The sequence below is a fragment of the Cyprinodon variegatus genome, unplaced genomic scaffold (assembly GCF_000732505.1).
Source record: "Cyprinodon variegatus isolate N-32 unplaced genomic scaffold, C_variegatus-1.0 Scaffold160, whole genome shotgun sequence".
In the NCBI taxonomy this organism is placed as follows: Eukaryota; Metazoa; Chordata; class Actinopteri; order Cyprinodontiformes; family Cyprinodontidae; genus Cyprinodon; species Cyprinodon variegatus.
This window is the reverse complement of record NW_015150613.1, coordinates 65,940-81,058: the sequence shown is the minus strand read 5'-3', so window position 1 is coordinate 81,058 and position 15,119 is coordinate 65,940. Positions and strand designations below refer to the sequence as shown.

At 37.6% G+C, this 15,119-nt stretch overlaps 2 protein-coding genes across 2 annotated transcripts in view; both read right to left on the bottom strand.

The window, feature by feature from the left end:
- Positions 1–6,734, bottom strand: part of daxx (death-domain associated protein) — a 15,658-nt gene extending 8,924 nt beyond the window's left edge. The window contains exons 1-7 of the mRNA XM_015377858.1: positions 6,447–6,734; positions 4,621–4,886; positions 2,721–3,164; positions 2,485–2,616; positions 2,290–2,406; positions 1,959–2,190; positions 6–166 (exon numbers count right to left, since the gene is read on the bottom strand). Coding sequence (XP_015233344.1) covers positions 6–166; positions 1,959–2,190; positions 2,290–2,406; positions 2,485–2,616; positions 2,721–3,164; positions 4,621–4,869 — 1,335 coding nt within the window. The 5' untranslated portion in view covers positions 4,870–4,886; positions 6,447–6,734. The remainder of the gene's footprint in view (positions 1–5; positions 167–1,958; positions 2,191–2,289; positions 2,407–2,484; positions 2,617–2,720; positions 3,165–4,620; positions 4,887–6,446) is intronic.
- Positions 6,735–8,174: 1,440 nt separating this feature from the next.
- LOC107086734 (tapasin-like) lies at positions 8,175–14,669 on the bottom strand. Its single transcript, XM_015377862.1, has 8 exons — positions 14,345–14,669; positions 12,940–13,131; positions 11,131–11,379; positions 10,686–11,045; positions 10,283–10,606; positions 8,862–8,963; positions 8,710–8,738; positions 8,175–8,614 (listed from the first exon to the last, which is right to left on the bottom strand). The coding sequence occupies exons 1-8, from the start codon at positions 14,403–14,405 to the stop codon at positions 8,603–8,605; spliced, it is 1,329 nt and encodes a 442-aa protein (XP_015233348.1). The 5' UTR covers positions 14,406–14,669; the 3' UTR covers positions 8,175–8,602.
- Between the last annotated feature and the right edge of the window lie 450 nt (positions 14,670–15,119).

Here is a 15,119-nt window from a genome sequence, read left to right as displayed (position 1 = left end):
TTCACCTCCTTGTCTTTCTCCATCCTCCGCTGCCTCTCCTGCTCCTCGGTGTCGTCCTGTTTGACGGCGTATTTGGTGATGACCTCATCCAGACGGGATAAAGCCACTTCTCTGTTGGAGCGCAGCTTCCTCATCAGAGAGGGGTCCGACAGAGCCGGGTCGGTCGCTACAGACGGTGAGGATGAGAGAAGAACAGGTAGAAAGGAGACACTGTTAAAACAGGAACATATAGAATCACTAACAGGCCTCTATATGCAGGAACAGAGAATAAGAAAATAATATCAAGAGAACAGCAAATGTTTAGGAGTTAACTGAATCTTCTTTAATACTGCAGGAAAATATGTTTCATTTAGTGTGAATCAGTATAAATGTATCATGGAGATTAGGCTGAGTATCAACTTCCTAATGATAGATAAGTCAGTACGGACATTATTGCTGCCACTCTGTTTCTGTACCTCTACATAGAGCTTTATCATCTGGGTTGAACAACTTAGTTAAAGCAGAAATTTTTACTTTTAAAGTAAACAATGGAGCAACTCCAGCAGATGACATGTCTGCTCAAGCATCACTGTGTGAAAACCTTTCCTAGAAGCAGAATCCTGTCCCTCCAGTCCGCCTTTAGATGATCATATTTCCAGCTACAATTGTCTAAACAAGGACTCTGGACCACTGAGTCCCAGCCCAGTTCAGATTCTCCTGAGACCAGGTACCATGCTTTCAACTGTAAGCAGTTCTGATAACCTGCTTACATATACAGATGCCGCCTTAGCGATCCTCCATAAACTATTCAAAATCCTTTAAAGGCTGCAGTTATTCTTGCTCCTCGAGGATTTTTTATTCTGCACCTTTTCCTTCCTCCAAACCTTCAGTTTACATTCTGTGATGAAGGCGTCTAAATAGGAAGCTGTTTTGTTTCTCACTCTTCCTTTGGAGGCTGTCAGTGACAAAGCAGACCCTCTAACGAACAACTTTATATATTTTTTTTTTTCTGATTTTCCTTCAAGTCAATCAAGATCTGACACTCAGGTCTCTGCTTAAAACCTTTCCATGACTCAGTGGTGGCATCAGCCTTCCTCTATGCTTTTGTCTGCTGGGCCCTTGGCAGCGCAGAGCGGGACAGAAAGAGACTGAACAAATTAATGAGAAAGGCTGTTTTTGTTCTGGGCTGCGCTCTGGACTCTGAGGAAGAAGTGGCTGAGAGGGGGGTGCTGTCCAAGCTTCCATCCATCATTGGCAACACCTTCCACCCTCTGCACCTGACTGTAGAGGAGCTGAGCTGCTCCTTTAGTCAAAGACTTTTACACCCCGTTTGTAAAAATTAACACTAAAACAGGTTTCATCCCTGCTGCCTCCAGACTCCACAATGCCACACTAAAACAGCAATAACTTGTGCAATTTATAATGTGCAGTTTACCATTTGATACCCTGTGCAATAACCTGTTTTTATATTTGATATGCATGTATGTATATATATACAGTATATATATATAAAAATACCGATCAATATAAATACCAATGTTAATACAATGTGCAATAACCCTGTATAATCCTGCTAAATAAGGGAAATCAGCTGTCTCATACGTATATATACCTTTTTCACGTTTTGACACCTTTTTTTTTGACTATTTGAGGCGATGTAACGAGTAAAGTCCAATAAAGTCAATCATCAATCATTTTTTTTCATAATTTCTTAAATCATTTTTTTTTTTTTATTTAACCGTTATTTAACCAGGAAAAAATAAAATAAAATAATAATTTCAGAAAAAGAAATTAAGATTTATTGATTGATGACTTACTTTATTGATCTCACAATGGAGAAATGTACTCGTTACGTCACCTCAAATAGTAAAAAAAAATCTAATTATAGAAAAGTGATTAAAAAGAAAAACCAAGAAAACATCATTTTCTTTCTTAATTCCTTTGCAACATAAAGACCAACTGCGGCCCTGAAGTCTCACCGGGTTTGTACGTGTCTGTGAGGCGCGAGCCGAAGTTGTAGACCAGGTCTAGGTGGCGCCGCTCCTGCAGGCGGCTCCCGGTCTCTCTGAAGGCTTCGGCTGCGATCTGGTTCAGCTGCTTTCTGCTCAGACACAGGTTGTGGCGCTCGTTGACGCGGATCACCTGCTGCAGGATGTCGTGGTAATCTGGAGGATTCCTGTGAGCCTCGGGACTGTTGATGAAACGCTCAATCTGTGCAGCAGAGAAACAGGGACGTTGACAGAGATTAATATAGACTGTTCAAACTGTTTATGTTGGATTATAATCCAGATAATTATAAAATCTTCTCACCTTCTTGTTGATTTCCGGGTAGCGGGTCCCTGAGTAAGTGATCCTCTGTTCGATCACTCTGCCTGTTAGCGTGTCGCAGCCTTTCAGTTCACAAAGCTTTTCATAGATCTTCATCATCTAGAGAGGAGAAGAAGTTGCTGTACTGTTATTTCTTCTTTAATTTGGATCAGCATCTGTGTCTATAACTCTACAGACCTTCCGCTTCAGTTTGTGCTCCTGGATGTACGTCGAGTCTTCAGTCTCCAGGTCGTCTAAACTGAGCTCCGCCTGCTGCAGTCGGTAGATCTCATCGTTGTAGAGCTTCAACAGGTTCTCTAGATAAGCAATCTGAAATCCAGAGCACAGGAATCGTCAGTTGGGTTATTTCTGAATTTTCTTCGAATCTTTTTAGTTCAGTTTTCCTAAGAAGACACTTTATAAAACGAACTCACCTGTTTCTTTAAAGACCTCCTGGCCTTCTTGTCGGTCTCTTGATTTTCCTCTCCAGCTTCTCCCTTTTCTCCTGAAGAGGAAGGCTGGTCTTCCTCTTCTGGTTTCACTTCCTCTTCCTCCTCACCCGCCTTACCTTTTACCTTGTCTTTGCTTTTCAGCGTTGTAGAGGTAGACTGATGAGAACCCTGTTCTGCTGCGGCGGGCTCCACCTTGGTGAGGGCCTGCCTCTTCTTGAGCGCGTGCTGCTGCAGCACGGTGCACAGTTCTTTAATGTAGACGAAGGTTTTGGATTTGCTGGCCTGAGCTCGAGTCAGACAGTGTCCCAGCGTGTTCCTGAACTCCACGGAGCACAGGTAGTCGGGACAGGCCTTCCCATGTTTGGTTTGGAGGAACGTCAGAACCTCCGGGCAGTCCTTCGTGAGGGGCGTGCAGTGCTGCACAAACTGAAGACAGAAAGAAGAAGCACGAAGAATTTACTTTGTTCTAAAGCTTGTTTATCAAAATTCAAAGTATTTTAAAGGGAAATACTCTGAATGAAACAGCTACATTTTCTGTTTTCTATTCACTGATCAGAGCAAGGCTCTCTGTGTTATAAGTAAGGCTGAATGATTAATTGCATTTGCGATATTATTGCGACATAAAACAAGACTTTCTAACCGCAAAGGCCGTGATTTGAAGGGTCACATAATGGGGGTGAGGAGCATGGAGGAAAAATCAATCCTCGCCTGTGCAGAACTTGTTGAACAATGTCCTCAAGGTGGACAAAAACTAACACAACTGAAAGTCTGCTACCCAAGAGCAGCATTACGTCACCTGGATGGAATTATTTGGGGTTTAAAAAGAGAAGACACTGCACGTCATCTGATGTTGTGGAGGAGATACCTTTCTAATGTTGCTACGTCACGAGGTAACATGACAAACCTTTATCAACACTTAAAAAAAACACAACAAAACCGTGTATCATAGTTGCATGACTAGAATACGAACTACCAGTGCCTCAACATCAAGTAAGCAAAGTATTAGCTGACAGGGATCATTGACCGAACTGTTTGAAAGCGTTACTCTTTATGAAAATAATTTTAAACTGCACGATCAATTAACTCGAGCAATAATGGAGTTTATAGCTAAAGACATGATACCTGTTAGTATAGCGACCATGCCTGGATCTACGGCTTTGGTAAACACGATGGATAGGAGATATTTAATGACTTTACGCACATATATACGCCAAGTCGCCATAGCCGAGCTGTACAAAAATGCAGAAACAAAGTTGCAGCAGCGCTAAAAGGAGAGAAGTTTTTGCAAAAACTACTAATTTGTGGTAAAGCTGTACAGCGGAGCCAAACCAGAGTCCAATACAATATATTGACGAAGACTGAGTGAATATATTATTTACATAATTGTTCAAAAAGATTTTCTTTTTAGGAATTAAAAAAGTTTATATGCCCGTTTATTTTGCATTTATTTAAAAGTTTGATTTACCCACAGAAACTTCAACTGGTTGAAAGAAGACTTTGTTCTCTGCTTTCACAATCTGCATTGACCGTAATCTTATTTTTTATTATACCAAAGCACAAATATATGAATCCCGCCTTTATTCAATTGTTTATTTATCACAATTAACATCCACATCTGAATCACCAGTTAAATTAAATCCAGCAGGTGAACTATGGGAACCAGGGTTTAGTTTACATCAGTAATCTAAAGGTCGTTCTTATTTTGACATCAACACCAGGAGTGTTTGAATGTGTAGAAACAACGTGTATGTACATGACCATGCAGAAAAGTTTATGACACAGAGATATTCTGCTCTAAGGGTCTGGCCTTCCAGAACCTTTATTTTGAAAATTGAAACGCCATAGAAAAGACAAAAACAGATGTATTCTAATGTTGTCTCACCTCGTCGAACAGCTTCTGGTTTTCGATCTGCAGAGCGTTTGTGTTCTTCTTGGCAGAGGAAAAAGGTGATTGGGTGATGTGGGTCGACACCCGGTGCTGATTCTTAGGTGACGAACGTCCTTTAGCCTGATGCTTAGAGGATGAGGGGGTAGCAGCAGAAGATGAAGGCTGAGGTCTCGCTTCTTCGACATTATCGTCATCATCAAGGACTATGATCTGATCGGCCAAAGAGGCGGGAGCCACCGCCATCTGAGTTCTGAACGGTTCTACTTTTGGAAAAGGAAAGAAGGCAGAAAATATAGTGTAGTTTAGAAATCATCAATAAGTGGCTTAAAAAACATTTAGAGATCTAGGGGTGGATAGAACAACATTTAAGCTTTTTATTTGATAAAAGAGGGCAGCAATGAGATACACAAAATTCGTTGTGCAATAAGATACTGGCACCCCATCAAGACTTCTGACTACAGGCTATAAATAACCAAAACCTGTAAGAACTAACTTGGGTAATCGACTCTAGCAGGAGGAAAAAAAAAATTAGTCTGTATGTTTTTTGGTGTTTAAAGGTAGAAGATTATCTGCTGTTTATCCCTGATAAAAAGTATGTATAAACATTCAACTAAAATAAAAGTTTGATTAAATTTGATCTGACTTTTAAGAAAGTCAAACATTTATAAAAGATCTACTGTATTAGATTTTATGACCAAGTCTGGGAGCTTTTTAACATTAAAAATTTGTGGATTCTTGATGGCAACATTTGACATATTTCAGTGTTTCCTGTGAGACACATAATCTACTCAGAATTTAAGCTTTTAAAACATAAATGACTGAAAATGTTTTGTCATTGTCTCCTTTCTATCTCCTCTTTCTTTCATCTTTTCTCTTTTTTTCCTTCTTCTTCTTCTGTTTTTCTGCTCTATTTACATTGCAGTGTCCATATAAACTGTATAAACTCCCTGCATAATTATAATAAAGCAATTTATATGCATGAAACAAGTGGAGCAATATGGCAATATCCATACTGCTACACTTGTGAAGGTAAAATCTGTTGGGCTCTTTTAGGCATCAAGACAATTATTCTTATTGCCACAAAAAAAACAACATAAATGTTAATATAATTTAAATTAAAGCCTTCAAAAAATGTCTTAATTTTTTATTATTATTATTTTTTTATCAATAAATATTGTTTAGAATTAAATTACTTTGGTCTTGTGAAAATTTTGCAGACATATCTAATAAATTGGAAAAAAAAAAGAGCTATTCCTCATTTCCTATTTGGTTCAGATGACCAACTCTATCAAACAACCTGCAGCTTAATGAGAGCAAATAAAATGTGTAATAAATAAAAAAGTTTAACATATAGAAACACAACAACTAAATATAAATACATTTGAACTTACAAGCAACTGATATGCATTAATTTATGAAGACCAACTTAAATATTTTCAGAGGTGGTGAACATGGAGTATTTGCACGAATAATAGTGCACCTGATAGGCCCATACAATTAGTCTAAACAGACATTTAAACTGCCAACTCCATCTAACACATGACTACAGGATAAAATAAAAGGTTGACTCCAAATTGGAGGCTTTACAACATTTTAAGTCAACCTGAAGAAAAGCGGATTCTGTTGCCTAACAATAATAAACATTTTCAGTAGAACTAAAGTAATAAATCCAGGGGAAATTTAATTAAACAGACGGTTTCTAAAGGTTAAGAGACAACGAGACAATAAAAAACTTAAGTGAGAAGTGAAATTGGTTGAAGATCCAAAGCAATATTTACCACTTTTTAAACCCAGTTTAGGATATATTAGAATGTACTCACCACTTATTTAGGAGCTGTTTGAGCTGAAAACAAAAACAGAAAGCGATTCACAGCAGGGCATGGCAATCCCTATAGTTAGCTCATGTTAGCATTAGCAGCTAGCTAGCATTTTAACATTTACTTACAAAGATAAGGCTACAACATATAAAAATGTGTTAATGTTTGTGTATCGTATGATAAACTAATGAAAATGATCAAATATTGTATTAAAACCTCGTCAGAACTACTATTTCAACGCACAGGGCTTGAAAACTTAGCTATGTTGTCAAAGGAAGACCCGCTAAACTACGATAAGCATCAAAGAATCTGATTGGTGGAGCAACAGTTGATGGTGAGTGAAACGGCTCGCTATTGGACGATAGAACGAAAGCGCGTTTTCTTTGAGTTCTATTTGTGGGTCTCATTTCGACTCAAGAATAATTTACTGACACCTAGTGGACAAAGTTATAAGAAGGAAGCTGTTTGTGATATCGGTAAAATAAAGTTGAACTTTGAAAAAAACAACAACAAAAACCTGTTTTTTCAACAGAGGTGACTAAAACGCAACAACTTTAGCACATTTTTCCTAGGAAAAAAATATTTGTATATTAATAATCTGAGAAATTGATACAAATGAATTTAATTCAGTTTATTTATATAGCACCAATTCATAAAACATATAATCTTAAGGCGCTTTATAGAGACAATTTAACCAGATCATACAGACAAATTAATTCAAATATTTCTATATATGGAAAACTAGCTATCCTTCACAAATTACTCGGATTTGACATTAGATTTAATACACAATATGTCACAGCAGGCTCAGCAGAGAAAAAAACAAGTTAAATCAAACGAGCTATAATTGTTCATTCATCTAACACTGCAATAGACCCATAGAGTTGAAGTTGAATGATTTGGATTTAGTCGTACATAGTTTTTTGAGCCTTTTAGACTATTTTTACAGTCATTTGTGGGTGAGTGGTGATCTAGTGGTTAGGGCATTTTGCTTGGGTTCCAGGGGCTCTGAGTTCAAGCCACACTCCCACAGACTGCCACCTGGGTTCTTGAGCAAGACCCTTAACCCCACACTGCCCAAAAATGGCAGCCCACTGCTTTCCTAGGGGATGGGTTAAATGCAGAGAATGAATTTTGTTGCTTTGTAATGACAGTGCAATAACAATAAAGTTGAATATCTTGGACAAATTTACTTTAACTTGCACTCCTGGGAGGATCAGCTCCAGTCATCAATGTTTTCCAGCTGGGAATAATCTCTCTATCTGTAGAATGATGGATGTTAAAAAGTTTAGAAATTAACATGTACCACTTCCTGGACTGATGGGTAGCAACAGTGCCTTAATTAAAGTCATTACTGATGTCTTTTTATCTTGCAGCATTAAGTTCTCACTATGGTAAAACATTTAATCTCCATATAATTGTAAAAAATCTTAAGCTGCAGCATAATTTCTTCCTGTTTATTTATTCTTTCATTGCAAATTTTAATATTCTTGTGTTAAATAATTATTCACAAAATGACAAATTGGTAATTCTATCTTTACAGTTATGGTCTGCAAATAAGAATGTCCATTTGTCTTAAAAGTAAAAGATTATTTGAGGAAACTTCATCATATATGATTCATCTAATCTTTAAAGGTTCAACTGACCAAGGACAAGAAAAAAATAAACAGGTGATGTTTTAAGAAACATGTTTATTTTAGAGAAAATACAGAAATGAAAAACTTTCCCTGCATTAAAACGATTCACTCTCTAAAACATTTCTTCATGTTTCCATAAAAAGAACAAAATTTTTCACTCAGTTTTTAAGAACATCACTATTTCCAACAAAAAGCAAAAACAAAGACATTCAACAAGACGAACTTTTTCACCCGACAAAGCTTCCATTATTCTAAATTACTTTAATGATTGCTTCCCTTTCCCAGTGTTTGCAATAAACCCGCAAAGAAAAAGAGACAATATTGACACAAATATATACATATCCAACATGAGAAGCTTTCCTAATAAAATTATTTTTTTTTCTGAAAACATAAAAACAGTGAATTCTGCAGAGATTTCTGACCAGGCAGTAAAACAGTGAAAGGATGATCTGGGTGAAGAGCTGCTCCTAAAATCCCACTGAAGGTAAGAAAAGTCATTAACATCCGTCGACTTCTTCATCTTTACTTTTCTTTCTGTAATCAGGGAAAAAAACAGGATCACATTAAAACAACAGACATTAACCGACATGTGAAAAAATATGTATTTTATAAAATGGAATTTTTCGCACCTTATCTCCTTCATCAGCTTTATTTGAGCCTGAAAGCAGAAAAATAAACAAAAATCACAAAAGAGTCTAAAAGTTTAAATAAGGCTTAAATTGTAAAAAAATAAAATAAAAAATGTATGTGTCTGAATATCTGAACCCTGATAAACCTTTACCTGATCCAGTAAAGGTCCATGACACAAACTTGATGAACCCGTAGAGAACCAGCGCCACGCCGACCATCGCCATGGAGTCCTCGATGGAGGGACTGCTGAACCCTGAGAGAAAGAAAATAAAATCCATTTAAATTCAATTGATTTTTAAATAGCTGAAGTTCTGATATAGAACAAGAAATATTTATTTTTCTGTGTGTTAGTTGTTTTTTATAAAAGAGCTTCAAACAAACTTTAGAAAACAACACAACAGATCCCAGACTTTCATTATGAAGCCAGAACTTAGCGGTGTTTAGGTCACAGAAAACTTTTACTAACATTAACCGTTCTGTTTGTTACATCTATGGAGGTGAGACAAGAGGAGTTTTCCTTAAAACATGTTTTAATTCATACATTTTTTGCAGCAGTATTTCTGCATATCATCACTAAGGTCCCATCACAGCATTCCAATGGAGCTGAGGTCTGGACTTTGACTAGGCCACTGCAGAACTGTAGTTCCTTTTATCTCTAGTCTTTTTTTGTTGTTGTTTGTTTTGTATATTTTGTACCGTTGTCAAACCTGATGAACCAGTTCAACCCGATTCTTCATCTGTTTGACTGATGACCTTTGATACCAAAAAGGCGTTCATGATCAAAACCATGACAATAATGAGCTCAGATCCTGCGGCTGCACAGCAGCCACCTCTGTGCTTCATAGCTGGTCAGAGCTGTTGGCACAGACATACTGGGTTCCTCTAAATTAATGTTTATCCATTCAGAGGATCTAGTAGTAAAAATCTTTTGGTTCCTTCAGATGCAGCTTTAGAAATAGAGATTCTGTCGCCATCTTATTTATCTCCTTCCAAACCCTCCATATTTGTTCAGTCTTTCTCTGATTCTACTGTCATGAATTTTACTGTCTAAGTTTTGCAGCTTTGGAAGAATTAACTGAGATATTAATTATTTATTGGAAGTTTTGTTCTGAACTTTTATCTTCATTGCTACAAAAAGATCTAGAAATAATTAAAACATTTCTTAAATTAATTATATTTACGCTTAATTTGAGCAGGTAAATAAGATGATTTGCGAATGGAATTAGAGCATTTACTCTTAAATTAGATAAATCGATAATATGCACTTGAAATAAGACAATTTAATCATTTTTTTCTTATTTTAAATATAAATTGTTGTTGTTTAACGTACCTCCTCAATTAAAGACAAAATGAACTTATTTGAAGAAAAAATGACTTATTTAGATTAAAATTTTTGCAGTGTAAAAACATTTTAAAGAACAGAAATATCTATTATTAACACATAAAAGGAGATTAAAAAGTTCTAATATCTTTTAACCATGACTCTAAAGTGAAAGTTCTAATCTCTGTTAATAAAGAGAAGAAAAACGTCTTAATCCGATCCAGTCACTCAGTAAGGATTTCCATAGTTACCGATAACGTTGAGGGTCACGCTGGCCCGCCGCGTTCCTCCTTCATGAACGGCGACACAGCTGAGCTCTCCTCCTCGGCCCAGGTCCAGTTTGGACGTGTCCAGCACCAGCCGGCTGCTCTGGCTGAAGGTGCCGTCCCAGGCCTGTCTGTGACCCGACATGCTGCCGGACCCCAGAGATATGGACCGACCGTCAGAACCTTTAAACTCCCAGCTCAGCTCCAGAGGAAGCGGGGAGAAGCCTGAACCTTCACACTGGACGTTTATGGTCTGACCTGGGACAGCGAGGGGCAGAGCAGACGGGTGGATGGAGAGAGATGGAGGTTCTGATGGAGACGAGAGAAATCAGGTCATTAATCAAAGAGTTTTAGATTGTTTCCAATTAAGCTGAATGTTTTTCAGTACCGATAATCTCCAGCTCCATGGCGATCTGGGCCAGCAGGTAGGGCAGGTAGACGGTGCAGATGTACGTCCCAGTGTGCCGGACCTTCGCCTCCTCCAGAAACAGGGAGGCGTTTCCTCTCTCATGCAGAGCCTCGAAGTCCAGAGTCGCTCCGACCTCATGAGTGTCGGCCAGACGGTCCGTCTTCCCGTCGTAAGCCAGAACCAGCCGGCCGTCGCCTCTGGTCTGGTACCGCCACTCCACCGCAAAACCCGACGAGGACAGCGGAGTGGACTGGTCCACCCAGAAGTTGCAGTCCAGAGTGACCGGTTCTCCCAGTCTGGACTTGGCAGACATGGTTTTACTGGTGATACTCAGGATCACTGAGGAGACAGGAACCCAGAATCAATCAGACAGAACAGAGTGTAGAACCTTTAGTTCCCTCTTTCTGATGAGGTGACCCGGTACCGTCGTGTTCTTTGGTTCCGGTCGGAGCCCGTGAGATGGTGGAAACGCCGATCGCCTCATCGAGGCCCTGGAAGGAAGCTGAGAACCAATCGGCCTGCAGATAAATGGGGCTGAGGGCCGATTCTGTCAGGGAGGCGACCCACTTCAGGCTGGACGGCTGCGGCAGGAAGGGGTTGATCTCACACTGGGGCTTCCTGATGGAGCCTCTGGGGGGGTTCATGGAGGGGTGGCAGAGGGCGGCCGACGGGTCTGAGGAAGGAGGAGACGGAGCGTTAACGTGTGGAAAAATTATTCAAGGGAAACCAGGAGGAAGAAATGTTTAAACTTCATAAGATGTTAAAAAAAAAAACAGCTAAATATTTAGTTGGGATTTTATGCGACAGAAAATAAATATTAGAGCAGAATTAAGAAAAGAAAGAAAATGGAACTTTATAAAGTTTTGTAGTTTATTTCAAAATCAAATTTTCTGAGTCAATTATTTTTAAGGATCAGATTTTGCTGTAAATAGATTTTTTTTTTCTTGGTATTTTTCTCCCCGTTTGCTGATTGGGACAAAAACTTTAATCCAATCATCTTTTCCAAACAGCTGAAATTTTAATCTAAATTGATGAATAGCATTTAAAAACATCAGTTTTCCTTTGGATCTGGATCTTTCCTGTGTCACTCTAACATATATCTCTGGATCTCTGGTCGTTGTCCTGGAAACATGAACTTCCTGCTCAGCCTCCAACCTTCTGCAGCCTCTAATTAGCTGAAGGAGGCCATCCTTCCTCAGTATGGAATGATGGCATGATGCTGCCACCACCATGCTTCATAGTGGGGACGATTATAATTCTAAAAACCCTAGTTTGGACCAAATTACCTTCTTCCATTTGTGTCTGCTGTCTCTCCTACATGGCTTATTATAATCTACTAACAGGATGGCATCCTTTTAACAAAGCTTTTTGTTGTTGTTTCATTTTTAATAAAGGTTAGATTTTAGGAGGAGCCGAATGACATAACAAAAGGGCCACAAATAAACCACAACATATGCCTGCAGAAACATATAAATACTATTTTTGCCAAGTTTATAAAACTCCTTTAATATAATATTTTATAAAGTATAAAATATTTGTTGTAAAAACAAAATACATAAAAAATACATCAAACCCAAAATTTCAGTAACAAAGGATGAAATCAAGGCCTGTAATGTATTGAAATAACAAAAACGTCACATCATAGTTATTGAATAGAACGATATTGGAACACATCTGGAAACTGAATTATTGTCCAGGTCTAATTTTAGGTGTAAATAATTCTTGTTTCCTGATAAGGGAATCTTCCACCAGAGCAGTGGTGAGATATTAATTAATGCACTAATGGTCCCAGTAAAACCAGGAGCCTCATAACTTGGCTTCGTCTCTGATTAATGTTGTCCTTCCTAAACCAGTCAGTATAAACGGATGCACATATATTATAAGGTCTGCATTGGTCTATCCTCTTCCTATGTTCAGGCGATTCAACAGCTTAAAGCTCTATTAGATGCAGGAAGCAGCTGATTTTATTTAGGGACCTCAGAGTAGAGGCGGTGACATGTGTGCAAACTACATTTCTGTTTGACCGACTGGTTTGTGTGTCTGTTTAATGACATCCAGGAATAATAACTCTACAGAGTAGAGACATCTATCATCTTTGTAGGAATATTTTGATCTTTTCCTAAAGTTTTTGGCAAATAAATATTCTTATTTATGCAAACAGCCCAATCAGAGATAAAAGAAACCAGACGCTAACTTCAGCTGCACATGTTGCTCAGATCTATGTTGGACTGACCTGTTATGACATAAACTCTGTTGGGATTGATGTCTGATGGAGCTCGCTGGGTTTCTGCAGTCTGACTCTGGGAGTCTGTCCGGATGTAAAGCAGAGATTTCTCCTGAGTCGTGGCTCCTGTTAGACCTCCTCCTCTGCCTGGCTTCTCCTGGACAAACCAGCACTCCATCACAGGGCAGGAGGAGCTGCAGGCTGCAGACAACAGATTTAAGGAAATTACTTTACAAGATTCAGGGCAGAAAAATAATCAAATATATTCCAAAGGGTTTCCACTATGTTTTAATATCTATTTCATTTGCCTAATAAATATTAACTATCAAAATATTGCAAGTAGCAGAAAAAAGAGGTTTTTTTTTTTTAATTATCAGCCTGAAATCAAATGTTTATATATTTTGGGTGACTCTAATGTCATGGTCAACTTTAGATCACCTCACAGGTGACATGAGAAAGTTTCCCAGTAGAACTAGGTAAATAATAACCAGTTAATGTTTGTCTTTGTGTTGGACTTCTGTCAGTGAGAATTGAAAGTTGAAGTTCTGCCAAAAAAGTGCATTAATTAAAATATTAGTTTAAAGCTGTGTGAAGAAAGGCTGTTGCCAATCAGTCATATCTCATTATTTTATATGGTTTATTTTAAATCCAATACTATTTAACATGTATTTCAATGGTTAGTAAATGAGTAAAAATTTACTGTAAACATATTTGGTGAAATAAAATTATTTTGGTTTGAAAAGAAAATTAGTCTTAATCACTAAACTGAAGAATAAGTCAGTAATTACCATTAAAGGATAAACTGGTACTGAAAACTACTTTCAGGACTTTATTTACATTTCAGCAATAATAAGAGCTGACCTTTAAATACCTTTAATATGAAAAGTTAAAGTCCTGTTGAGACCAAAAGAGTTTAATCCTATTATTAACTTTTCCAAAACTTGTTCAATAAGCTTTATTGCTGTTAAATTAATTTTTTTGTACAAAGATTAATTCATATTCTTGTATAAACTGCTTGTGATAAAATAGTTTGAATTTTAACGTAGTTTTGGCGGAACAGATCATGGATGCAGACATTTTGAGTTATGACTGTCGCTGAACGCTGCACGCCATACTTCATTTTAAAAACATAAAATTTTAACATTCACTCCGCTTCTAAGTAAATAGCAGAGTTTTAAGCGATTTATTTTAAGTTTAACCAAGTTTTGAAGCTTTCGGCTAGATTCGGCCTGAATGTAACTTAGATATAAATTCGTTATTCTATCTGTTATTGTTTAGACCTAATTAAAATCTGCTGAAACTGAGTTTTGAAGGGTATCCCGCTGAAAACCAGCAGTTATTTTCTGTTTCTGCTCACAGATCTTATTGTGTCCAGCGGACAGTAAAGCAGCAGAAATGATTATATTTAGCTTACCTTGGATAAAGCCGATGAAGGCGATAATAGACAGTTTATAAATTGTAGAAAAGTCCGTCATGGTGCCAGTTAGAGCTTTTCTCTCTGGTCTGTTTCTTTACTAAAAGCTCGTGGAGTTAAGTTGCTTTAATGCTGGTTTTCCCCCTGAAAACCCAACGGCAGCATTTTACTTTCGCTTTCACTAACAGCGTCATTTAGCCTTGAAAACATAAACACTATGGTCATATTATCAAACATAAGTACCTAAACCCTCAATTTAATTTGCTAACTGGCAACTAAACTAAGCTAAATGAAAAGAAAATGAATTTGTTTTAAGTTAAGCTTAGCAGTAAATTTGTTTAGACACGGGGAGTTCTTGATCTTCACCACTAGAGGGCGACAGATACCCACAAATAGATCTGGTAGAAACAGTTCCTGTTTGATAAATAATTTATCCTCTGGACTGCTCTCGTGTAGATTATCATGTTAAATGTGAGGTTAATCCGAATTATCTTTGTCAGAATGTAAAGAAACAGATCATTTGAATAAACAGTTAATTCATAACCAGAAATATCAAAATACAAAAGAAAGGAGCCAATCATCTGAAGCCTAACTCAACCTGAATGCACTGAGGTGAAATAAGGACAAGAGAAACAGAAACATCGAAATTTACACAATCATTTCTGAGAAACAGCAAAAATTTACTGTCTCAACTTTAGATATAACAAATCACATTTGTAAAATACGCTTGTCTGATTACAATATATATTTTTTATTAGTATGGTTTATTATTTTA